Below are 27,065 nucleotides of genomic sequence, written 5' to 3'. Positions count from 1 at the left end.
TAGAGCTTGAGGTAGTCACCTCATACAAGTACTTGGGAGTATGACTAGACGGTACACTATCCTTCTCTCAGCACATATCAAAGCTGCAGGCTAAGGTTAAATCTAGACTTGGTTTCCTCTATCGTAATCGTTCCTCTTTCACCCCAGCTGCCAAATTAACCCTGATTCAGATGACCATCCTACCCATGCTAGATTACGGAGATGTAATTTATAGATCGGCAGGTAAGGGTGCTCTCGAGCGGCTAGATGTTCTTTACCATTCGGCCATCAGATTTGCCACCAATGCTCCTTATAGGACACATCACTGCACTCTATACTCCTCTGTAAACTGGTCATCTATGTATACCCGTCGCAAGACCCACTGGTTGATGCTTATTTATAAAACCCTCTTAGGCCTCACTCCCCCCTATCTGAGATACCTACTGCAGCCCTCATCCTCCACATACAACACCCGTTCTGCCAGTCACATTCTGTTAAAGGTCCCCAAAACACACACATCCCTGGGTCGCTCCTCTTTTCAGTTCGCTGCAGCTAGCGACTGGAACGAGCTGCAAAAAACACTCAAACTGGACAGTTTTATCTCCATCTCTTCATTCAAAGACTCAATCATGGACACTCTTACTGACAGTTGTGGTTGCTTCGCGTGATCTAATAATATGCCATTTAGCAGACGCTTTTATCCAAAGCGACTTACAGTCATGCGTGCATACATTCTTTTTCTTTTTTTGTGTATGGGTGCTGTTACCATGTTGTGCTGCTGCCATGTTGTGTTGCTACCATGTTTTTGTCATGTGGTGTTGCGACCATGCTGTGTTGTCATGTGTTGCTGCCATGCTATGTTGTCTTAGGTCTCTCTTTATGTAGTGTTGTGGTGTCTCTTTTGTCGTGATGTGTGTTTTGTCCTATCTTTTTATTTTTAATCCCAGCCCCCGTCCCCGCAGGAGGCCTTTTGGTAGGCCGTCATTGTAAATAAGAATTATTTCTTAACTGACTTGCCTAGTTAAAGGTTGAATAAATAAATAAAATAAAAAAGAAGTCAAATGTTTGGCCATTCACTGGTCTGGCAGGTATCTGTCGTTGTATCACAAAGAGGATTGAGAGCAGAGTTAATTAGAGCAGAGTTAATGCCTTTGCCTCTTAATGTATGTGTGTGTGTGTGTGTGTGTGTGTGTGTGTGTGTGTGTGCTCTGTATCAGATGTACACTGATGACAGCTATGGCTTATACAGGGGGTTGAAAGAAAGCATGGTGATGTGGCCTTGAGCAGCACACTGTAACATAACCTATATAGGCTAACGTACAGTACGGTTCTATACACCCAATACCTATTTCTTCTTATGTTTATTGACACGTGCCCTCTTCGAGGGAGGTTGACATCCACACATTTATTAGTGTGCACTGTTGAAGGGAGCTTAGCTTCGTACGGCTAATTTGTTATTCATCAATAAGACATTCATTCTTTAGAATTATGGAAATGGCCTTTCAACATAATAAATATTAATGCAGGAGAAATTAGTTTTACATAGGCCTAGAACTTACTTAGCTATGTTCTCTTCTGTAGAATTCTGCCCAAAGACAATAGGGCAGAAAGACATGGGATGCTTTTGTAATGCTGAATGGAAGTAAATGTTATGTATTTGTTATCCAGTTGTCCTTCAGCGCTTCAGGGAAGAAAGTTTCAAAGAAAAAACAACTTCAAGCATTAGAATAAGCTCCCCTAAAACCAATAAATAAAAAGTATATACAAAAATAATAAGCTCCCCTGTCTCGCGGCATCAGGTCCATTGTTCTCTGTTCTTTTTATTTTATTTTATTTTACAGCAGTCAAGTCATCACCCTCAGTACTAAAAAGCCATTTGAGTAACAAGAAAATGTGTGTTACCATGGCACCCCTCTTATCAATCACGGAGCAGGGAGCAAATGGGAAGAATGTTTGATTGACTTGCTCAGGGTGAATGTTCCCATTTACCGTTATTGACGGTTTATGTTGTTGTTGTCGTAACATAATTTCTGATTACAACAAAGCATCTGGAAAAGGCACTGCTTTCTGAAGGCACTGTATACACTTGCCACCCATCTCCCCCCATCCCCAAAACACATGTAAATATTGGACTCTAAATTTACTTTATGTTCATATTCTTATCTTTTTATTATTTCTTATTGTTGTTGCATTGTCGAGAAGGAACCTGCAAGTAAGCATTTCGTTGGATGATGTATTCCATGCATATCCCGTACATACAACTAATACAACTTGAAACTAATGATACTTCAGTAAACCATTTAGTACTTCCATGAATGAATACTTATACTATGAATTTTGCTGATCTTTTGTCTCTTCTCTTCGCTATTGAAAACTATAGGCTACAGTGTTACGGAGTGTAAAGTGTAAAGCAGCCAACCTGATTACCTAGCAGCCAACCTGATTGCACCAATCCCTTGTAATTACAGTAAAATACTGTGAAAAACAAACCCCTCCCCTCAATGAATTTCATTCATTCATTAAATTCATTGAATTTATTCAGATTACGGTAGCATTTACTTTTTTACAGTATAATGCAGTCAATATTACAGTATTGTACTGTGTGTCATGATACCATATTTATATTACAGTAAGTGTACTGTAATATGAAATACAGAATTATACTTGCCACCGAGCTGCTTGTAAGATACTGTCAAATTCACAGTAACCCCTTTACAGTGTACTCTGTGAATTAGGCGTATACCCTGTGAATAAATGTGCATGCTTACAATGCATTATAACAGCATCATAGTACACTAGGCCTATACCTACAAGCTGTAAGTAAAGTGTTACCCTATTATTTATTGTGGATTGTGTAATCTTGCATATGATATAGGCTAATTCTTGGGCAAGATAACATGTGACTCTATCATGAGAAGCTCTCTTTTACCACTCCAGTATAATTGAATAGAGGAAATGTGCTTCTGCTTGGCGTGCCATGCTAATTTGAAAATAATTAAGTTGTTCTGCGTGCTGCTATCTCCTGTTCTGTAATTATATGAAGGCAAAGCAAGCAGACCTCAAGGATATGATTAGGATGATTCTGCTCTGAGAGACCTGCACAGTGCTGGGTGCACCCTTGAAGTAATTCTAGGTAGAGGAGTGACATGCTGTTTTAATATGATGAAATTGAGAAATGTGTTAATTCATTGCAGTGGTATTGCTGTTCCAGGTGAGACTATTTCTCAGTGGGATAATAGCTATAATCGTATATGTTCATCACAAAGAGGTAGCACTGAGAACAGTGAGTGAACATTACCTTTTTCTCTATTGGACCTTGTTTTTCTCCGGCTTCTGCCATTCTTTTTCATGATTAAGGGCAAGCTTAGAGTACTGATCTCAGCCCAAGCCATCTAGCTACACTACCTTTATCTCTCCATTCTTATCTTCCCTCTCTTTCTCTGACCCACTAATCAGCCATGGTGCCTCTTTTCCATCACAAACAATGAGGACATTTTCATCAGATCAGAGCTCTCCATTCCTTCCTTCCAGCCAGAGTGACAATAGTGGAATGGGGGGGGGACGTAGTAGCATCAGCAGCAAGACGATAAACTGTAAGAGGAGGCACTGAGAGGAGTCAGGATGCAAGATGCTGCTACTGCTATCAATCTGCTTTATTTCATTGCTACTGCACCTTGGTGATAATAAAGGAACCAACCGCAAGCTCTACGACTTGGATCTATTCTACAGCTGCCGATGATCCGCTTCCCTGGCTCCTCAGCTGTTTGTAGTTCTCTCAGTGAGGTGCCCTGAAAGATTTCTAGGTGGGCTTGATAATTATGCCATAAGCAGCTGACGCTAATTGAACATCTCTAGCATCTCTCAATGGAACTGCCTGGACAAACGGAGCGGATGTGATGTGAGAGCCACAGAGGATAGTGCTGTTACAGCTTGTGATGCGCATCTACTGACCACATCACGTTACATTGGATCTTGATGTGAGGAAATGCAACTGAACTCCTCTTGGTGAGAGAGGAATCTCTTCCTCTGCTTCTGTGTGGTGGAGCCGCTCACCATAGTCTGACTGCTCTGAACGCTCTGTGATCGCTGGATGTGGTGGTGCTGACTCTGTCGTGTCTGATGCCATCTGCTACTTCTGCGTTACCGTACCTCCCACCCTCCCTCCCTACCTACCTGCACCTATGTTGTGGAGGGATGGAGCGTTGCGCAGGAGTGAGGGTTTTATAAGCAGCTGCAGCATCAGTGTACACAGAGCTGCAAAACCGCATGGTGAGAGAGTGATCAGAGAGGTGCAAGCGAGAGAGAGAGAGACAGAGAAGGAATCCAGAGAGAGAGAGAGAGAAACAGAGAGAGCGAAACAGAGAGAGAAGTAATCAAATCAAATCAAATCAAATTTTATTGGTCACATGCGCCGAATACAACAGGTGCAGACATTACAGTGAAATGCTTACTTACAGCCCTTAACCAACAGTGCATTTATTTTAAACAAAAAAGTAAGAATAAAACAACAACAAAAAGTGTTGAGAAAAAAAGAGCAGAAGTAAAAAATAAAGTGACAGTAGGGAGGCTATATATACAATAGAATAAAGTGACAGTAGGGAGGCTATATATACAGGGGGGTACCGTTGCATAGTCAATGTGCGGGGGCACCGGCTAGTTGAGGTAATATGTACATGTGGGTAGAGTTAAAGTGACTATGCATAAATACTTAACAGAGTAGCAGCAGCGTAAAAGGGATGGGGTGGGGGCAGTGCAAATAGTCCGGGTAGCCATGATTAGCTGTTCAGGAGTCTTATGGCTTGGGGGTAGAAGCTGTTGAGAAGTCTTTTGGACCTAGACTTGGCACTCCGGTACCGCTTCGCCCGTGCGGTAGCAGAGAGAACAGTCTATGACTAGGGTGACTGGAGTCTTTGACAATTTTGAGGGCCTTCCTCTGACACCGCCTGGTATAGAGGTCCTGGATGGCAGGGAGCTTTGCCCCAGTGATGTACTGGGCCGTACGCACTACCCTCTGTAGTGCCTTGCGGTCAGAGGCCAAGCAGTTGCCATACCAGGCGGTGATGCAACCAGTCAGGATGCTCTCGATGGTGCAGCTGTAGAATTTTTTGAGGATCTGAGGACCCATGCCAAATCTTTTTAGTCTCCTGAGGGGGAATAGGCTTTGTCGTGCCCTCTTCACGACTGTCTTGGTGTGTTTGGACCATGATAGTTCGGTTGGTGATGTGGACACCAAGGAACTTGAAGCTCTCAACCTGTTCCACTACAGCCCCGTCGATGAGAATGGGGCGTGCTCAGTCCTCTTTTTTTTTCCTGTAGTCCACAATCATCTCCTTTGTCTTGGTCACGTTGAGGGGAGAGGTTGTTGTCCTGGCACCACACGGCCAGATCTCTGACCTCCTCCCTATAGGCTGTCTCATCGTTGTCGGTGATCAGGCCTACCACTGTTGTGTCGTCGGCAAACTTAATGATGGTGTTGGAGTCGTGCCTGGCCATGCAGTCATGGGTGAACAGAGAGTACAGGAGGGGACTGAGCACGCACCCCCTGAGGGGCCCCCGTGTTGAGGATCAGTGTGGCAGATGTGTTGTTACCTACCCTTACCACCTGGGGGCGGCCCGTCAGGAAGTCCAGGATCCAGTTGCAGAGGGAGGTGTTTAGTCCCAGGATCCTTAGCTTAGTGATGAGCTTTGAGGGCACTATGGTGTTGAATGCTGAGCTGTAGTCAATGAATAGCATTCTCACGTAGGTGTTCCTCTTGTCCAGGTGGGAAAGGGCAGTGTGGAGTGCGATAGAGATTGCATCATCTGTGGATCTGTTGGGGCGGTATGCAAATTGGAGTGGGTCTAGGGTTTCTGGGATTATGCTGTTGATGTGAGCCATGACCAGTCTTTCAAAGCACTTCATGGCTACAGACGTCAGTGCCACGGGTCGGTAGTCATTTAGGCAGGTTATCTTAGAGTTCTTGGGCACGGGGACTATGGTGGTCTGCTTGAAACATGTTGGTATTACAGACTCAGTCAGGGACATGTTGAAAATGTCAGTGAAGACACTTGCCAGTTGGTCAGCACATGCTCGGAGTACTAGAGAGAGCGAGATAGCGCAAGAGAGAGAAATTGATAGAGAAACAGAGAGAGAGAGAGAGAGGTACTCTAGAGAAATTGAACCATCTGACAGTCAGGCAGTGAGTGACAGTGTGTAGTGGAGAGTGATTCCTTCCTGCCTGCCTGACAGAGCTGCAGTGTGTGAAGCCGCTGTCTCTCTCTCTGCTCTGATACACTAATAGGCTAATGAGACAAGTAATGCAGGAGCTGTAGAGAGGAGAGAAGAGACAAGACTCCCGTGACTACAGCACAGGGATGATGCTCTGAGGACCGGACTGAGAAGTGCTCTGAGGATTCAGGGATTCACACTGCAGAGTGCAGACAGAGAGAGTGCTGCTGTACGTACCTGAGATACCGCAGTTAACCGCTGCACCTTATAACAAATTCAGCATGGATGAACTGTGTACATACACAGATGGCATGGACAACAGCTCCCAAAAGTACCCAAAGACTGAGCAGACGGAGAAAATGTGGATACGACTCAAGGGAATGTAAGTTCTCTTCTTTCATCCCTCCTCTCGTGTGTAACTTCCTCAGCGAGGGACTGACTTAGAGGCATGTGATCTATAAGGGTGGTTTAAAGAGTGAGATTATTTCAAGCTCTTGTGAAATGTTTATTTGTTATCAGAAGTGATGCAGTGTTGTATTATGCCGGTTCTGACGCGTTGCTGCAGTATCTTAGTTTTCCATCACTATACTGTATATTGAAGCACGTTTAATAGGATTCTTATGTGCACATCTTTGTTTTGTAAACAATACATTAGTGTGTGTATAAAGCACTACAACTGTAGGTTTGTACATTTCATGATTTCAGCGTATGTATGAACAAATGTACGTAGCAGTGGAGGCTGCTGAGGGGAGGACGGCTCATAATAATGGCTTAAACAGAGCAAATGGAATGGCATCAAACCATGTGTTTGTATTTGATACCATTCCACAAATTCCGCTCCAGTCATTACCAAAAGCCCGTCCTCCCCAATTAAGGTGCCACCAACCTCCTGTGGTACACATGTACGTACGTACTTAGCGTATGCGCATATACGTGTATACTTAAGCAGATAGGTATGTAGGTAAGTTGGTAGTCAGGTAGGTACCTACTGTTTTTACAGTAAATGAATGAATTAATTTATACATTAATTAATGATTGAATGAATGGAAATTATAATGGTATAATGTGTTCTTCTGCAGTTCTATTTTTACCTCATAATCAATATGTTACCACAACAAATTGATTAGGCTAAATACAGCTGGCAGTATGATTAGACTAATATGCTATTACATAATATATAATTTCACAGCTTGCAACAAATGAATGGGTCAATTATGTAGCTGTTAAACTTGTATCGGACAAACATGTATCTCAGTAGTAGCAAACTGTTTATCACTGAATCTTGTCTAATATTGTCTGTATTCAATAGTTCATTATAATGTGCACTCACGCTCTATATACACGTTTGCGCCTACACACACTCTACCGCTGAAATCCCTGATCACATAGTCCTCAGTTACCCCCTGTCCCCTAAGCATCTCCACACACACACACACACACACACACACACACACACACACACACACACACACACACTGCTCATCTCCCAATCTGAAGTGTGGGACAAGTTCTCTCAATGTAATCCCTGAATACCTGTGGCTCACTGGTGCAGGAGACAGACAGGTGTGTTGCTATGGAGCAGAGGAGAGCAAACGAGAGCAAACGAGAGCAAATGAGAGGAGAGAGGAGAGAGGAGAGAGGACAAGTCACAAAGAAGAGAAGAGCAGAGGATGGAAGAGGAGAGGAAGGGAGGAGAGGGGAGGAGTGTAGAGGGAAGGAGAACAGAGGTTAGAGTAGAGCAGAGCAGATACCTGTCCATCCTCTTTAGGGGGCTGATCTAAGTTAGCACAGCTGGGGGAAACAGTGACCGCTGACTGGCTGTTTCTGGCTGGTTGGCTGACTGGCTGGTTAACTGGCTGATCTCAGAGATTGAAAGCATTCTAATCACCTCAGCTCACAAAGAGCAGCGCGCACACACACACACACACACACACACACACACATATATAAATCAAATCAAATGTATTTATAAAGCCCTTTTTACATTTAGTCAGGCCTCTCCACTGAGCACGTCTCCCTGTCCCTCTAATGACATGGTGTCACACTGAGCCTCTGTATAGGCATGGGCCACACAGAAGGGGACATACAGGGGGACATACAGGGTCACGTACAGGGGGACATACAGGGTCACGTACAGGGGGACATACAGGGTCACGTACAGGGGGACATACAGGGTCACGTACAGGGGGACATACAGGGTCACATACAGGGGGACATACAGGGTCACATACAGGGTCACATACAGGGGGACATACAGGGTCACATACAGGGGGACATACAGGGTCACATACAGGGGGACATACAGGGTCACATACAGGGTCACATACAGGGGGACATACAGGACCATACACAGGGGGACATACAGGGGGACATACAGGGTCACATACACAGGGGGACACAGGGGGGGACACAGGGGGACACACAGGGGGACACACAGGGTCACATACAGGGGGACATACAGGGGGACATACAGGACCATACACAGGGGGACATACAGGACCATACACAGGGGGACATACATGGGGACATACAGGGGGACATACAGGGGGAAATTGCAGTATCTTCTATAGTATAGTAGTAATTCAGTTCTGTTCTTACCTTACCCAAAACTTCTAATACATCAATCAGCTCCTGATCTGTCTTCTGCAGCAAATGTCCTTTCCCATGCATCATTTGACTACAGCCACACAATACATCCCCCCCCCCCCCATCTAAGCAAAGTTACATAACACGTTGTCTCCTTTACACGTGATGTCTACACAGTCAGCTAACACATTGGTTCCTTCGTAGGTGACGACAATCTGTGGTGTCATCTGCTTCATGGCCCACATTTATTTTAGTTTTTAGTTTTTTTAATTTAACCTTTATTTAACTAGGCAAGTCAGTTAAGAACAAATTCTTATTTACAATGACGGCCTACACCGGCCAAACCCTCCCCTAACCAGGATGACGCTGGGCCAATTGTGCGGCGCCATATGGGACTCCCGATCACGGCCGGATGTGATATCAGGCACATGCCATCAGGCAACTCCACCAGCTCCATCTCAGGGCTTGAGTTTGACGGGGGTATCGCCATATAAGATAAACCTCCGCCCTCCGGCAGAGGAACATCTGCTTACAGTCTACCTGCACCAGTCATTTCATCTCTGCCTTTGACTAGGTTCTGCTGCTCTCTAGCTGCTTGTGGTTGAGCCCTCTTCCTGTCCTTCTTCAGCTTCTTCTTCATCTTTCTTGTTTCAGTGTTACCACAATTCTGTTTGGGGACTGGAAGAGTCATTAGGTCATATTGAGTAGGCTCATTCACGACAACATACAGGGGGAAATCATTTCCAAAATTATTGCGCTAAATTTGAGTGATTTAGTTCTTATCTCATAACTTCTCATTAAAGATGGTTTAAAGTAGAGGTTTATTTTTTTATAAAATGAGACAAACACATTTTATGTGATGCATCATTTACTGCTGTTGATGATTGCTGTGAGTGTAATAATTCATGTTTCTCTCCCAACATACCCCCTCTTCACTGGATCTTCACACCAGATGAAACGTGTGTGTGTGTGTGTGTGAGGGTCCTCCCCTGCCCTATAGTTAGAAGGAGATGACTGACCGGAGAGAAGAGGGAAAACAGAAAAACAGCTCCAACATGACTAGTCTGAATCCCCCAAGCAATACTGCTCCATAGCAGAAACACACTCATTATTTATTTCTGGGTCAGTGCCTCTCACATAGAGCTCTGCTACCCGACCCGAGCCTGACGGGCCCCAACATTATACATTGGGTTAGGGCCGGGTAGGGCCTGTTTCTTCATCTATAACTAGGGTATGGGCAGGGCTCGGGTATCACTAAATTGATCACTAACATTTTGAAGCTGAGCCATTTACACGTGCTCTGCATATCTGAAGTGCTTCAACCTCGTCAAATATAAAACAGGAGAGATTATTTCACAGAAAAATAATAATGTTGTCGGAGTTTAGAGTGAAGAAAGTAGCTAAAAGCGAATTGCTCTCATGTCTCTTCATTGAGCAGAGCAGCCCAAGCGGAGCCGTTGCTATGTATACTCACAGACAGAGCCGCCATGAGCAGAGCGAGCTGCGCGCAGGGAGCGAGTGACAGAGAGGAGCAGCTAATGGATTTACTAACAGAGGAAGTTATTTCTGATTTTGAGTTTCAGGCAGGGCCTTACATTTGGCAGAAACAATCGGGCCTGGGTAAGGTAGGGCCTGAACGTTGAGGGCATGGGTAGGGTAGGGTAGGGTAGGGCCTGAACGTTGAGGGCATGGGTAGGCTCAGGCTTAAAATTCATGCCCGTGCAGAGCTCTACTCTCAAATGTCACCCTATTCCCTATTTAGCAGGATTGTTGAATTTGAATTGAAGTAGTAAACAGGTTACAGAATTGCAATTTGAATTTGAATTAAAGGAAATATAATTGAATTCAGTGCAATTAAATTCTAATTCCTCTTCTATTGTATATTAGTTGTTGTCTATACAAATATACATCTTGTACATAAAACATCAAACGTTGTTATATACATGCATATAAAATATTGTTGAAACAATAGATTTTCAGGACAAACTTAAAATTAATGATCAAAGAAAACAAAACCTGTATGCGAATATTATTAAATTATTATATTATTTCATTAATCACTTATGGAAAATACTACATTTCCCAGAATGCATTAGTTTAACCCTAAAGTTGACCTCAAGGCCTTAAAAAAGAAGCCAAAGAAATGCAATGGTTGGTGGAAATATAATTGGCTATCCTAAGCACTAACGTTAAGAGTATTGTTTCCAGAGAAAAGTGATATGGTCTTTGGTATCTGGAAGTGTGACCTGACAGATTCAATTAAACGTTCTATGACTGAGTGGAATTTATTTGAATTGCACTGAATAAAATTCTACTTCCTGTAATTAAAACTCAAATTCAAATTCTACATCCTGTAGGGTGTAGCCAATTCAATTTGAATTTCAACTCATGAGTTGAATTGGAGTCAATTAAACAATTCTGAATTGAGCCCAACCCTGCTATTTAGTGCACTACTTTTGACTGAAAAGCTCTGGTCAAAAGTGCACTATATAGGGAAAAGGGTGCCATTTGGGCAGCAGCTCTATCTCAGAGCGATGGTGTACTTTGTATGGCATACTAATCTAATGTACACTCCTCATCTTGTTTTTCAGGCAGAAGTACAAAAACACGTCTCAAAGGTACGTCCCATGGTGTCTGTCTGTCTGCTGTCTCTCTCTACTTTATCAAACATGCCCACATGCTATATAATGATACCAACTCTTATCGTATGCATACAGTTATTAGCCTACAAATTTATAACACAAAGCATTGGTAGATGTTGCCTTAGATCAATCTTTCAACAAACAATCTGTTAGAGCTGAATTGTCACACTGTCAAAGCGACGTGTATGCGGTAGGCGAAGTCAAGAGCAGGACACCGAGCTACTGGCAGATACTTTACTGGATACAGTGCAAATCCAAAGTACAAAGGCAACCTCATACAGAGAGGAACGATACAACCTGCACACATGGGCAACTGCCGAAAAGACCAAAACAATTACGCACAATACACAATGAGAAACAGAGGGTTATAAAGGGAACACAATAAAACATAATGGGAAACAGGTGTAAACAATAAAGACCAAACAAGACAAACACTGACACATAGATCGGCAGCAGCTAGTACTCCGGGGACGACGAACGCCGAAGCCTGCCCGAGCAAGGAGGTGGTGCAGCCTCGGCTGAATCCGTGACAGTACCCCCCCCTTGACGCGCGGCCCTAGCCGTGCGCCGACCCCGGCCTCGGGGATGGCCAGGAGGACGCGGAGCAGGGCGAGTCGGATGACTCCGGTGGAAATCCCTCAACATGGAGGGATCTAGGATGTCCCTCCTAGGGACCCAGCACCGTTCCTCCGGACCGTACCCCTCCCACTCCACGAGATACTGCAGGCCCCCCATCCGACGCCTCGAATCCAAGATGGAACGGACTGAGTACGCCAGAGCCCCCTCCATGTCCAACGGGGGCGGAGGAGCCTCTCGTACCTCACTCTCCTGGAGTGGACCAGCTACTACCGGCCTGAGGAGAGACACATGGAACGAGGGGTTAATGCGGCAATTAATGGGCAGTTGTAACCTATAACATACCTCGTTCAATCTCCTCAGGACTTTAAATGGCCCCACAAACCGCCGACCCAGCTTCCGGCAGGGCAGGCGAAGGGACAGGTTTCGGGTCGAGAGCCAGACCCGGTCCCCCGGTGCATATACCGGAGCCTCACTGCGGTGGCAATCGGCGCTCGCCTTTTTTCCGCCTGATCGCTCGCTGTAGATGGACATGCGCAACGTTCCAGGTTTCTTCCGAGCGCCGAAACCACTCGTCCACCGCAGGGGCTTCGATCTGGCTCTGATGCCAAGGTGAGACATCTCTGCCCAGGGGATATATTCCGACCACTCCCCCTGCCGGTCCTGGCAATAGGACCTCAGAAACCTACCCACATCCTGGTTCACTCTCTCCACCTGCCCATTACTCTCGGGGTGAAAACCTGAGGTAAGGCTAATCGAGACCCCCAGACGTTCCATAAACGCCCTCCAGACTCTAGAGGTGAACTGGGGACCCCGATCAGACACTATATCCTCAGGTACCCCATAGTGCCGGAAGACGTGTGTAAACAGGGCGTCAGCAGTTTGTAGGGCTGTAGGGAGACCTGGCATAGGAATGAGACGGCAGGTCTTAGAAAACCGATCCACAACGACCAAGATCGTCATGTTCCCCTGGGAGGGGGGAAGGTCCATGACAAAATCCACCGAGAGGTGAGACCACGGTCGTTGTGGAACGGGTAGGGGTTGTAATTTCCCTCTGGGTAGGTGTCTAGGCGCCTTACACTGGGCGCACACCGAGCAGGAGGAAACATAAACCCTCACGTCCTTAGCTAAAGTGGGCCACCAGTACTTTCCACTAAGGCAGTGCACTGTCCGACCAATACCAGGATGGCCAGAGGAAGGTGACATGTGAGCCCAATATATTAATCGATTACGAACCTCGAGCGGCACGTACTTCCGACCCTCTGGACTCTGTGGGGGAGTAGGCTCGGTACGTAACGCCCGCTCGATGTCCGCATCAACCTCCCATACCACCGGTGCCACCAGACAAGACTCCGGAAGTATGGGAGTAGGCTCAATGGACCTCTCCTCTGTGTCATATAGTCGGGACAGGGCGTCTGCCTTAGCGTTCTGTGACCCTGGTCTATAGGTGAGCGTAAATACAAATCGGGTGAAAAACAGAGCCCACCTAGCCTGGCGAGGGTTCAGCCTCCTCGCCGCCCGGATGTACTCCAGGTTACGATGGTCAGTCAAAATGAGAAAAGGGTGTTTAGCCCCCTCAAGCCAATGCCTCCACACCTTCAGGGCTTGCACCACAGCTAACAGCTCCCTGTCCCCCACATCATAATTGTGCCCCGCCGGACTGAGCTTCTTAGAAAAGAAAGCACAGGGGCGGAGTTTAGGTGGCGTACCCGAGCGCTGAGACAGTACAGCACCGATCCCAGCCTCGGACGCATCCACCTCAACTTGGAACGCCAAAGAGGGATCCGGATGTGCCAGCACTGGAGCCGAGGTAAACAGGTCCTTCAGATGCCTAAAAGCCCTGTCCGCCTCAGCCGACCACTGCAGACGCACCGGACCCCCCTTTAGCAGGGAGGTAATGGGAGCTGCTACCTGCCCAAAGCCCCGGATAAACCTCCGGTAGTAATTGGCAAAACCCAAGAACCGTTGCACCTCCTTCACCGTGGAGGGAGTCTGCCAATTGCGCACGGCTGAAACACGGTCAATCTCCATCTCCACCCCTGACGTGGACAACCGGTGTCCCAGGAAGGAGATGGACTCCTGGAAGAACAGACATTTCTCCGCCTTTGCATACAGGTCATGCTCCAACAGTCTACCAAGCACCCGACGAACCAGGGACACATGCTCGGCTCGTGCAGCGGAGTATATTAGAATGTCATCAATATACACCACTACACCCTGTCCATGCAAGTCCCGGAAAGTCTCATCCACAAACGATTGGAAGACTGAAGGAGCATTCATTAAACCGTATGGAGACTTTATTTGACAGTAAAGTATCTATAGGATGAAGTGTGTGAGGCTCTTGTTGTAGCTTTACTGTACGTGGGTTTAAATACTTTATTCATACTATACAGTACTGTGTGGGTTTAGAGTCTTGTTTCTAGGGTTGCAAAACTCCAGGAACTTTCAATAAATTCCTTGGTTTTCCAGAATTCCTGGTTGGAGTAACGCGGAATTCCTGCTTATTCCCTCCTAATTCCGGGAATCCTCCAACTGGGATTTTGTGAAAACCAGGGAATTTATTGAAAATTCCCAGAATTTTGCAACACTACTTGATACATCCCTTTCCTACAGTATGGATGAACTCTGGTGGGGTCAGTGGCTCTCACAGAGAGCAAATTCAGATAATGTTAAATTGGATGAAGTGGCCTTCACACACACACAAACACACACAGAGGGAGACACGCAGGCACACACACACACACTTCCCAGCTGCATTATGCATTCTCCTGTTGAATACTTCCATTTATGTAACATGCTCACAGAGAGGTGCTCTTTTACAATGGTCCTTGTCGGAGAGAGTCAGGCCCTCAGCACAGCTCAGTCTGTCTGTCTTTCTCTGAGATGTTAGGGTCAGTGTGGGTTGTGAAGTGTGGAGAAATATAATGATACAGAACTCTGCATTAGTATTCCACAGCAGTATATAGAGCCAGGTGCAACAGAACTGAACTGTAGAGATGTGGTTATACAGTATTCAACAGAACTGAACTGTAGAGATGTGGTTATACCGTATTCAACAGAACTGAACTGTAGAGATGTGGTTATACCGTATTCAACAGAACTGAACTGTAGAGATGTGGTTATACAGTATTCAACAGAACTGAACTGTAGAGATGTGGTTATACCGTATTCAACAGAACTGAACTGTAGAGATGTGGTTATACCGTATTCAACAGAACTGAACTGTAGAGATGTGGTTATACCGTATTCAACAGAACTGAACTGTAGAGATGTGGTTATACAGTATTCAACAGAACTGAACTGTAGAGATGTGGTTATACAGTTGTCATGACTTGCCCTCACAGGCTGAGGATCAAAGATTCCTGCTAGGCACAGTTTTATGACCGGTCATAAATGCCTTGCAGAGACTTTCTCTTCCTTGCCATGAAGTATTGGGAGAAAGGACCCCTTTGTTAACAAAGGAAGTCTTCCCACCAAAACTCCAACATCCAAAAGTGGATAATGAAACAACATTCCTACTTAAAAGTATGTGGGAAATGGTTGGTGGTGACTTAAAGAACAATCATGTCAAATTTGTTACTATGTTGTGATGTCATTAAAGACGGTGGAACAACATAACTGTATCTCTGGGGGGGGTTTGCATATATTTGTTGTATAAAACGAATGATTAAGTATAATAAAACATTTGTGAAGATAACAATGTGATTTTAGTCTTCTAATGAGATAATCGTTTTTCATAAACTATGCACAGTGACTAGCCACACCCCGAGTGACATCAGAGATCGTGTAAACATGATGGAATGCCACTTTTACCCCGAGTGCATAAAAAGCCTTGAAAAACAAATCATCCTTTAGACCAGCAGATGTGAAGCGTGAGCCAAACGTTGCAAATGGTTGAATTTCTACCAGACCAGTAAGCCCCACGGCTTAAAATGGTTGACACACGTTTGAAATGGAGAAACTCTGAAACTCTCAACCCACGAGGTGAAGAAGAAGGCACTGCACTAGACCTTATCATTTTAGTCTGCAGCTGGCATGTATAGTCGTCTAGAGAACTTTCACTAAAGACACGAGATAGAGGACAATCCCTTTCAGACAACCGCTGGTATGTCTGAAGTACCCATTCTAACCAGCACTACGACCAGAAACTCTACCAAGGACATTGGGATCTCTGGTGGGCAAACCAGAGTCCTACATCATCAACTCAACTATCGAGGACAGCTACACATAAATACATGTTGCTTTTCTAATCCGAATGAGCGTTATTAGGGTGCATAAGTATTATGATTACGGTGAGCATAGTCTCCAAAGTAACCACGATAGTTTGAATCTCTCTCTCCCATCCATTCTAACCCCTCCACTACCCAACCATTCATGCTAATGTTAGTCCAGTCCACTAGGGACCTGTTTTCATTGTATTACGTTAGTAATCAATAACCTATGTGTGTTTGTATTGTGTTATTATTTAGTTAGTTAGTAAATAAATAATTAAGCCAATTTGTGTATTGCTGATTCATCAATAAGGTTAGGGTTCTTGCAGATTCAAGGATTATGCGACGTTCAGAATGAAACTGATAAGAGGTAATTATTTAATAAGTGACGTATTGATATATATAACATATATCTTCTAAGAGTTTAATTCGGGAGATGGTAACTCGTTAAACAACTTCAAATTCCTAATGAGTTAATTGTTACATGATTCATTTAATCGAGTGACAATTAAACATAGTTAGGTGATTCGATAAATAACAGTCATACATTAAAGTAAGTCACGTCACGACACAGTATTCAACAGAACTGAACTGTAGAGATGTGGTTATACAGTATTCAACAAAACTGTAGCAATGTGGTTAGAGGGTGACACAAAAATCTATGCACCGGAACAAAGTTCCTTGTTTGTCGTCGCATCCCACAGTCTGTTGACAGACGGTGCGATACCATCCTATGTTAACTGCATCGTGGTCCTCTGTAGCTCAGCTGGTAGAGCACGGCGCTTGTAACGCCAAGGTAGTGGGTTCGATCCCCGGGACCACCCATACACAAAAATGTATGCACGCATGACTGTAAGTCGCTTTGAATAAAAGCGTCTGCTAAATGGCATATTATTATATTATTATTATCTCTCCACAAGAGATTAGAGGGTACAGCATTTGGCCAATGATTCAGGGAGCTGTTGTGAACTGTGTAGTTGAACAGATCGCATGGATTTATTGTCCATTCTCTGCTGGTTTAAAACAGGGTTAATGTGATCGATAAACCAAATCATTCTGATACCTTTTCATGAATAGATCATGTTAGTTAATGGTTTTGATTTAAACTGTTTTTGTAGCAATAATGACTTTCAAATATTGAATCATATATATTGAATCATTCCATAGAGTTCTCTCCACTAGAGGTACCCGATGAACTATCCCACTCAATCCACTCAATGTGACGTCAATAGGGGATACTATACAGTATGTTGAAAATGTTTTCACTTCAATCAATCAATTGGAATTAAAACCCCAAATTCTGGAAAGTGCGGTTCAGATTTAGCTTTGAGGATGCCATAGCTAAAATGGGCCATCTGTTTACTGAAGCTCTATCTACTGTTAGAGCGTAATAGCTTTTGACCAGGCATCAATGATATGAGCAGAACAGATATGAGTCAAGCTGTGACTCTAAGAGCCAACTGTCAGTCAAGCTGTCTCAGTAAAAGTGTGAAGAGAAGATGTATTCATAGTACATGCAGCTTGTCTCCAGAGTTAGCAGAGGCCAGATACATAATGCGTAGTGCATACCTACAGATGTAGGATCTTAATTTAATCACTCTTTTGTTACTGATCATTTTCCTGCACTGCAGGAAATGCAGATGAGCTTTGTGATTTACATAAATTCACTGAAAACCCACACTTACACACAGTTATATTAAGAGTATTGCACTTTTCATGTAGACTACTTTTGGCCAGCTAATAGCCGATCAAGCAACGTTATGGATTAAACGTTCAAATCCGGTTGCTGCAGGATATTTTTGCTGTGACAATATACGTCAAATTAAGATCCTACAGCTGTACTAAGTACCAGTGGTGTAAAGTACTTAAATAAAAATACTTTAAAGTACTACTTAAGGAGTCTTTTGGGGTATCTGTACTTTACTATTTATATTTTTGACTACTTTTACTTTTACTTCACTACATTCCTGAAGAAAATAATGTACTTTTTACTCCATACATTTCCTCTGACACCCAAAAGTACTCATTACATTTTGAATGCTTAGCAGGACAGGGAAATGGCCCAATTCACGCACTTATCAAGAGAACATCCCTGGGCATGCATACTGCCTCTGATCTGGCGGACTCATTAAACACAAATGCTTCATTTGTAAATTATGTCTGCGTGTTGTAGTGTGCCCCTGGCTATCCGTAAATAAAATAATAAAGAAGTCTGGTTTGCTTAATATAAGCAATTTGAAATTGATATTTAAGTATAGTTTTGCAATTATATTTACTTTTGATACTTAAGTATATTTAAAACCAAATACCTTTTAGACTTTTACTGAAGTAGTATTTTCCTGGATGACTTTCACTTTTACTTGAGTCATTTTCTATTAATGTATCTTTACTTTTACTCAAGTATGACAATTGGGTACTTTTTCCACCACTGCTAAGTACTTATTCTTTAGTATAAGTATCCTTTAGTAAAGTATTCCTGACTCTGATTCCACTCTAGCTATACCTTCTGTCAAGTCTGCATCCCTGAACCCTATGTTTTGTCTAAAAGCATTCAGTGTAAAAGCAACAGTGTACTTGGCCAAATGCTTACGCTCAAGCCCTCTCTGACATATTATCATATCCAACACTATTTTAGCCACTGTTCCTACATTTTATTTCCAAGAGGTTAAAAGCTTTTGATCCAGCATATAAATCAAGCTGTGGCTCTGACAGTCAACTGTCAGTCAAGTTGTCTCAGTAAAAGCGTGAAGAGAAGATGTATTCATAGTACATGCAGCTTGTCTCCAGATTGTGCAGAGGATAGGGTAGATGGCTATAAACTACTTATCCTTTTAGTATCCCTGGCTTTGACTCCTCTCCATCTATACCTTGTGTTATGCTCAGTAGCTCTGACTCCATTGCTTCTGTTTGTGTGCACAGAATCCTGTACCTGAAGCCTCTCCATCTAATCTATTCTGTAGTGTGCACAGAACCCTGTCCCTGAAGCCTCTCCATCACATCTATTCTGTAGTGTGCACAGAACCCTGTCCTTGAAGCCTCTCCGCCTCATCTATTCTGTTGTGTGCACAGAACCCTGACCTTGAAGCCTCTCCGCCTCATCTATTCTGTTGTGTGCACAGAACCCTGTCCCTGAAGCCTTTCCGTCTCATCTATTCTGTTGTGTGCACAGAACCCTGTCCCTGAAGCCTCTCCGTCTCATCTATTATGTTGTGTGCACAGAACCCTGTCCCTGAAGCCTCTTCGTCTCATCTATTCTGTTGTGTGCACAGAACCCTGTCCCTGAAGCCTCTTCGTCTCATCTATTCTGTAGTGTGCATATATGCTCAGTAGTCCTGTCTTTCAGATGGGACGTTAAACGGGTGTCCTGACTCTCTGTAGTCACTAAAGATCACATGGCACTTATCGTAAGAGTAGGGGTGTTAACCCCGGTGACCTGGCTAAATTCCCAATCTGGCCCTCATACCATCATGGCCACCTAATCATCTCCAGCTTCCAATTGGCTTATTCATCCCCCCTCCTCTCCCCTGTAACTATTCCCCAGGTCACTGCTATAAATGAGAATGTTCTCAGTCAACTTACCTGGTAAATTAAAACATTGAAAACTCCTTGAACCCTATCCACCCAAATCCAAACCCTTGTTGTGTGTGTTTGTGGGTGTACTTGCATGTGCTGTGACTCCAATCGAGCTGTAACCTTCTATTGTGTACATACATATGTTCAGTAAGTCACTGTCCCTGACCGAGCAGCAGCAGCAGATTGGTTGATTGATCCACTGTGCTGTGGTGTTTCCTGGCAACTAGCTGTTCTGTTCTCTCTGGGTTTTCTTTCTTCATTTTCACACTCCAATTATAGGCAGCTCTTAATGGCAGCCAATCATTGTGAAGTGTAGACATTCTATTCAGGAATGTGGCCTTCATTGCTATAATGTTTAATTGGTTTCTGATAGAGGGCATGTCTTTGAACAACTTGGCATCTGATCAAATACACATACAGTATGTTGTTGGCAGTTGCCACACCACTGAAAATAGGTCTGTGTCAGTCCATAAACATTAGGACACTAGCAGCCTGTCCACATAGGGGAAGTAGAGGACACTTGTTTAGCCATAACTACAAGAATGTCTGAACAATATCTTAGACTAAGATACAACCGGCAGTGAATATTCTGTCCTGGCTTTTGTGGAATTGCATGTCGCTGTCTTATCATTCCTCTTTTTCTATTAGAATCCCTTGATGTTGACTGTCGATTCTCAACAGAACGGCCTGTCTGCGCCTCTTTCTTCTCCTCTTGATTAGACCCTGCAGCGCCATGTTTCTTTACAACCAATTCTGCCACAGAATGAATGTGTTGCAATGCAATTACCAATTACCAATTCCCCACATTCAATATGTCTCACGTACAGTACCTCAGGCTCCCTCAAATGATTTAGGCAAACAACCAAACATCAAGATTAGGTTTCTTGTTTTTGAAATAGCTAGGCTATGTGTTCAGCTTATTACCTGTCCATTGACATTTGGCCAACTTGTTGTATAGTATTTAGTCTCTCTATCTATACAGTTCATTGGACACGTTTTGGTCTTTTCAGCATGTACTGATAGCTGAAAAGGCATCCATAGTGATTTTATATATAAGTATATAATACTTTTGTTCTAGTAGGTTATAGAGAGACAAATCGTTCCATTTCATTGTTGCTATAACAGCACATATGTGTCACTGTCTGGGGCCATGGCTTGAGGTTGACGCCATGGCTTGAGGATGATCGCACTCACCGTTGTCACCATTTGGAGGTTCACTATATGAATTGTTCATCACTAACAAACACTGAATCCCAGGAATTATAGGCCTCCCGAGTGGCGCAGTGGTCTAAGGCACTGCATCGCAGTGCTAGCTGTGCCACTAGAGATCCTGGTTCGAATCCAGGCTCTGCTGTAGCCGGCCGCAACCGGGAGACCAATGGGGCGGCGCACAATTGGCCCAGCGTCGTCCAGGGTAGGGGAGGGAATGGCAGGCAGGGAGGTAGCTCAGTTGATAGAGTATGGCGTTTGCAACGCCAGGGTTGTGGGTTCGTTTCCCACGGGGGGCCAGTATGAAAATAATAATGTATGCACTAACTGTAAGTCGCTCTGGATAAGAGCGTCAGCTAAATGACGTAAAATATAAAAAAAAAAATATATATATAAATACAGGCTGTGTGTGTACAGCGAGTACAAGACTAAAGAATCCACTCAGCATACTGCCAAGCCTCCCCTATAGCCCCACAGGCCTGAAAAGCCTCTTAGCACCACAGGGCTAACAGGGCTATCACAATCACATGCTAACAGCCGAATGGGGTTCCGGTGCCTTTCTGCCATTTTTCACAGAGGGTAAGAGCTAAATGCAGAGCTGCAGAGTAGTGCACCATTTCCTTCCACTCCTGTCAGGGCAAGGAGACCATGACCAGACCAGCCACCAGACCTGGGTTCAAATACTATTTGAAATAATTTGCTTGATTTAATGGACTTATAGAATAGTCCTAAAATGACAAACCGCGCCAGATGGCACTCCAGGCAGGATAGAGCAAACACTTTAAGTGTCTGAAATATTTGTAATAGTATTTGAACCCAGGTCTGCCAGGCACTTACAGGAATACTCTCACTAGGAATTTCCCAGGAAGTTAACAGTCATAGAAGAGAAGCAACCTGCTCTGCACTGACTATGTGCTCTGGGGTCTGTCTGTCTGTCAGACACAGGGAGGAAAGACTTTACTAAAGCTGTACACACACACACGCACGCGCATGCACACAGACACACACACACAACACACACTCACACACACACACACACACACACACACACACACACACACACAGTTGGACAGCTATACTAGTCAGGAATAGGCCTAGCTAATGCACTAGTACATGATTGTTCCTCAGAGTCCTCAGTCTCTTGTAACAGATGAAACGTAGCAGGCCAGCACACATAAGATTTGGTTCTGGGTGAGTCCTCATTCATATGTTGGTTCTATGGTCTAGTTTAAGGCCCTATATTACTTTTGTCTTGCCTACAGTATGGTTGCCCCCCAAGCATCTTCCATCTCTTAGCAACATACGGTGCAGTACATCATAGCTCTGGCCATCTGGCATCAGAGTCTCCTGTGGATTAATGAACTGGACTAATCTCCATGTTTTTGTTGCATTATTCTGTCATGATTCATGCATTTCACTTACAGGCACCTTGTTGTCATTTATTACAGCTCTGAATCAATATTAGATCATAGTAAATAGATGTTCTCTTTCTCTTGCTTTCTCTCATTTTCTCTCTCTCTCGCTTTCTCACTCACAACATCAGATCATAGTAAATGGCTTTCCTCTCTCGCTCCATTTGCTGGAAAGGGTAATCTCTAGGTTTTCAAACAATGTCAAGAAAATTGTAACTTGGGATTTATTTGGATCCTCAAACAAGCCAAAAAAGGATATGTTTTACACTTAAGAAAAAAAGTATGGAGAAAACATATGGTAAAGTAATTATATGGCATCCAAATATAGCCCTGTATTCCATGCACCACAGCCAACACCAATATTGCGCTGGCTCAGGCCCAATACTGACCAGTGACTGAGATTCTACATGGTTCTGGGTTGCTAACATCAGAAATAATCATATATTTTCGCTTTTATCCAAAACAACTTTCTGACAAACACAGCCCCTGAGCTGAGTACAGTGCAGAAGTAGGCCAAGTTATTTAGGGCAGGGTGCTCACCCTCAGCCTTAACCCACCACTGTCTGTTACTGCCACAGTCTGCACTCTGGCACATAATGTACACACACAGCACAGCTAACTCTATGTAGGGATGAGAGAAGAAAGGGAGGAGAGAAGGGAGAGAGAAATGGGGATGGGGGATGTAGAAAGAAAGAGTGCAAGAGAAAGATGGGATCAGAGAGAGCCAGAGAGATGGGTGAAAACTAACAGCCAGCAGGACAGAAGACTTGGGGCACCTTCATGGGCATGGCCATTCATTCAGTAGAGCTAGGGATTCACCACCAGTAAAGGCGTCAGCATGCTTCAGTTCGGCTGGCGGCTAGTCGGAGTTGGCTAGGCGAACCGAACGAGTGTGCTTGCATACTCACTTAAAAGACCTTCACTTGAAAAACGATAAAAGCACAATAGTACTGTTTGTCCATTTTGAGACGCCGTAGCCAGTATACACTTCCTCAAAATAGTCAGAATTAATCTAAGATAACTCAATAAATCCGTCATAAATTTTGACGTTTTTTGCCGAGGGTATCTTAGTCGCGCAGTTTTACATCTAACTAATGAAAAACATGTTTTGCATGAAAACGAGTCGTCTCTTATTCAATGACAACAAAGACTTTACTGTTGATCAATCACCGACAAAGGGGTGTAGACTTCGGCTCCGAACATCGACTTGCCTCCAGAAAACATGTGCGTGCCCGAACAGCCCCCCAAAACTCACCGAAGTGGAAAACAAACAAAACGTCACAAAATGTCCTCATTATATATGCACGAACTCTACCGAACTGTTTCGGCTGGGAAGCATGTGAACGCCTTATCACACCTCTATCCAAAAATACCCTGGTCCATCTTCTCTCTAAAATCAAATCAAATCAAAGTTTATTGGTCATGTACACAGATTTGCAGATGTTATCGCAGGTGCAGCGAAATGTTTGTGTTTCTAGCTCCAACACTGCAGTAATACCTAGCAATACAAAGCAATACACACATAATCCAAAAAGTAAAAAAGAAAGAAATTAAGAAATATCATAACAAGCAATGTCAGAGTCCGGAATATAAATATCATTGGTAGACAGCCATTTTCAAGTCTTGCCATAGATTTTCAAGCCGATTTAGGTCAAAACTGTAACTAGGCCACTCAGGAACATTCAATGTCGTCTTGGTAAGCAACTCCAGTGGAGATTTGGCCTTGTGTTTTAGGTTATTGTCCTGCTGAATGGTGAATTTGTATCCCAGTGTCTGTTGGAAAGCAGACTGAACTGTTTATTTTTATTTAAAAAAATCCCTAGTGCTTGTCGATAACAAGCATACCCATAACATGATGACGCCACCACAATGCTTGAAAATATGAAGAGCGTTACTCAGTGATGTGTTGTGTTGGGATTTGCCCCAATTTTTTGTTGTTGCAATTTTACATTAGTGCCTTACTGCAAACAGGATGCATGTTTTGGAATATTTTTATTCTGTACAGGCTTCCTTCTTTTCACTCTGTCATTTAGGTTAGTATTGTGGATTACTACAACGTTGTTGATCAATCCTCAGTTTTCTCCTATCACAGCCATTACACTCCGCAACTGTTTTAATGTCATCATTGGCTTCCTGGTGAAATCCCTAAGCGTTTTCCTTTCTCTCCGCCAACTGAGTTAGGAAGGACGGCTGTATCTTTGCAGTGACTGGGTGTATTGATACACCATCCAAAGTGTAATTAATAACTTCACCATGCTCAAAGAGATATACAGTATATCTGCTTTTTTCTTTTTCTTTTACCCATGTACCAATAGGTGCCCTTCTTTGCGAGGCATTGGAAAACCTCCCTGGTCTTTGTGGTTGAATCTGTGTTTGAAATTCACTGATTGACCTTACAGATAATTGTATGTGTGGGATACAGACATGAGGTAGTCATTCAAAAATCATGTTAAACACTATTATTGCACACAGAGTGAGTCCATGCAACTTATTATGTGACTTGTTAAGCAAATGTTTACTCCTGAACTTATTAAGGCTTGCCATAACGAAGGGGTTGAATACTTGTTGACTCAAGACATTTCAGCTTTTCATTTTTAATTAATTTGTAAAAATGTCTAAAAACACAATTCCACTTTGACATTATGGGGTACTGTGTGTAGGCCAGTGACACAAAACCTCAAAATATTGTACAATCCAGGTGTGCAAAGCTCTTAGAGACTTACCAAAAATAATCACAGCTGTTATCGCAGCCAAAGGTGTTTCTAACATGTATTGTCTCAGGGGGGTGAATAATTATCTAATCAAGATATATTAGTGTTTTATTTTTCATGATTTAAAAAATAAATGTTAGAATTTTTCTTCCACTTTGACATTACAGAGTATTTTGTGTAGATCGAAGACCAAAAATAACAATTAAATCAATTTGAATCGTACTTTGTACACAACAAAATGTGGAAAAAGTCAAGGGGTGTGAATACTTTCTGAAGGAAGTCTACATAGGGCAGCAGTCTCTAATGTGCAGAGTAGAGTACCGGGTGGTAGCCAGCTAGTAACCGTGACTAAGGTTCAGGGCAGGGTACTGGGCGGAGGCTGGCTAGTGGTGACTATTTAACAGTCTGATGGCCTGGAGATAGAAGCTGTTTATCAGTCTCTCGGTCCCAGCTTTGATGCACCTGTACTGTCTCTGCCATCTAAATGATAGCGGGGTGAACAGGCTGTGGGTCGAGTGGCTGAGGTCCTTGATGATCTTCTATGGTGTTGAAGGCTGAGCTGTAGTAGAGGGTTAACATGCTTAAATGACTTACTCATGTCGGCAATGGAGAACGAGAGCACACAGTCCTCGTGAGCGAGCGGTGACGGCTCGATGTTGTTTTCCTCGAAACAGGCGAAGAAGGTGTTTAGCTTCTCCGGATGCGAGGCATCTCTGTCCGCGACGTGGCTGGAGTCCCTGCCACATACGTCTTGTGTCTGAGCCGTTGACTTGCGACTCCACTTTGTCCCTGTACTGTCGTTTTGCCTCTTTGATTGCCTTACGGACGTCATACATCATAGCTGGTCTGTTTGTACGTGTCCATGTTCCCAGTCACCTTGCCATGGTTAAATTGTTTCGTTTTGCGGGAATGCTGCCATCTATCCACGGTTTTTAGTTTGAATCTTCACAGTGGGAACCACATCCTCTACGCACCTCCTGATGAACCCAGTCACCGAGTCAGTGTATACGTCAATACTATTCTCAGAGGCGACCCGGAACATTTCCCAGTCCGTGTGAACAAAAAAATCTTGGGGGGGATTTGTCAGACCAACATTGAACAGTCCTTACCACGGGTGCTTCCTGCTTAAGTTTCTGCCTATAGGTGGGGAGGAGCAGAATGGAGGAGTGATCTGATTTGCCAAAGGGAGGGCGGGGGAGGGCCTTGTAGTCGTCCCGGAAGGGAGAGTAGCAATGATCCAGAGTCCTTGATGCGCGTGTAGCACAGGAGATGTGTTGATAGAATTTTGGTAGCGTTTTCCTCAGATTTCCTTTATTAAAGTCCCCAGCTACAATAAATGCGGCCTCAGGATATGCAGTTTCCAGTTTGCACATAGTGTAGTTTCTTGAGAGCCGTCGCGGGGGGTTCCTGTACGTTACCACAACCACAATCACACCATGAGTTGTTAATCATGAAATTAAACCCCTCCGCCTATTACTCTATTACACCACCCAGAGCTCTCTCCTCCCCTCCCGTCCTCTGCCAGCTGGTCCTGGTCCAATTAAAGACCTGCCTAAACTCTACCTCCCTGTGTCCTCAGGGTATGGCCCTGCTCCACATGAAACTGATAGGGGCTGAGCATGACAGGCATCAGATGGGCTTACCTGCAGAGAGAGAGATGAGGTGAGCAGGTGCTAGCCCTCCATACCTCTTTGTCTGGACTTGTCCTACAGCCTGCCCTGTAGGCCATGTGGTGAACGGTGAAAGTGTGCTTTTGTTTTTTGGGGAGGGGGGGTGGAGAGGTAGTTACAGGTCACCAAGTCAGTTAACGCCTGACTTTCATTACACTGAGAACCGCTGTGTGGAACTGGAAACAACAGGTGACCCTTTACACATGCACACGCACGCACGCACGCACGCACGCACGCACGCACGCACACACACACACACACACACACACACACACACACACACACACA

General features: G+C 44.1%; 1 protein-coding gene across 1 annotated transcript in view; it reads left to right on the top strand.

The window, feature by feature from the left end:
• Positions 1-6,061: 6,061 nt before the first annotated feature.
• The window catches only part of LOC121554949 (calcium/calmodulin-dependent 3',5'-cyclic nucleotide phosphodiesterase 1A-like), a 97,354-nt gene continuing 76,350 nt past the window's right edge, over positions 6,062-27,065 (top strand). Inside the window, exons 1-2 of the mRNA XM_041868657.2 lie at positions 6,062-6,569; positions 11,365-11,391. Coding sequence (XP_041724591.2) covers positions 6,469-6,569; positions 11,365-11,391 — 128 coding nt within the window. The 5' untranslated portion in view covers positions 6,062-6,468. The remainder of the gene's footprint in view (positions 6,570-11,364; positions 11,392-27,065) is intronic.

The sequence above is a fragment of the Coregonus clupeaformis genome, chromosome 40 (assembly GCF_020615455.1).
Source record: "Coregonus clupeaformis isolate EN_2021a chromosome 40, ASM2061545v1, whole genome shotgun sequence".
Lineage (NCBI taxonomy): Eukaryota > Metazoa > Chordata > Actinopteri > Salmoniformes > Salmonidae > Coregonus > Coregonus clupeaformis.
The sequence above is the reverse complement of the archived record's forward strand: the minus strand, read 5'-3'. Positions and strand labels throughout refer to the sequence as shown.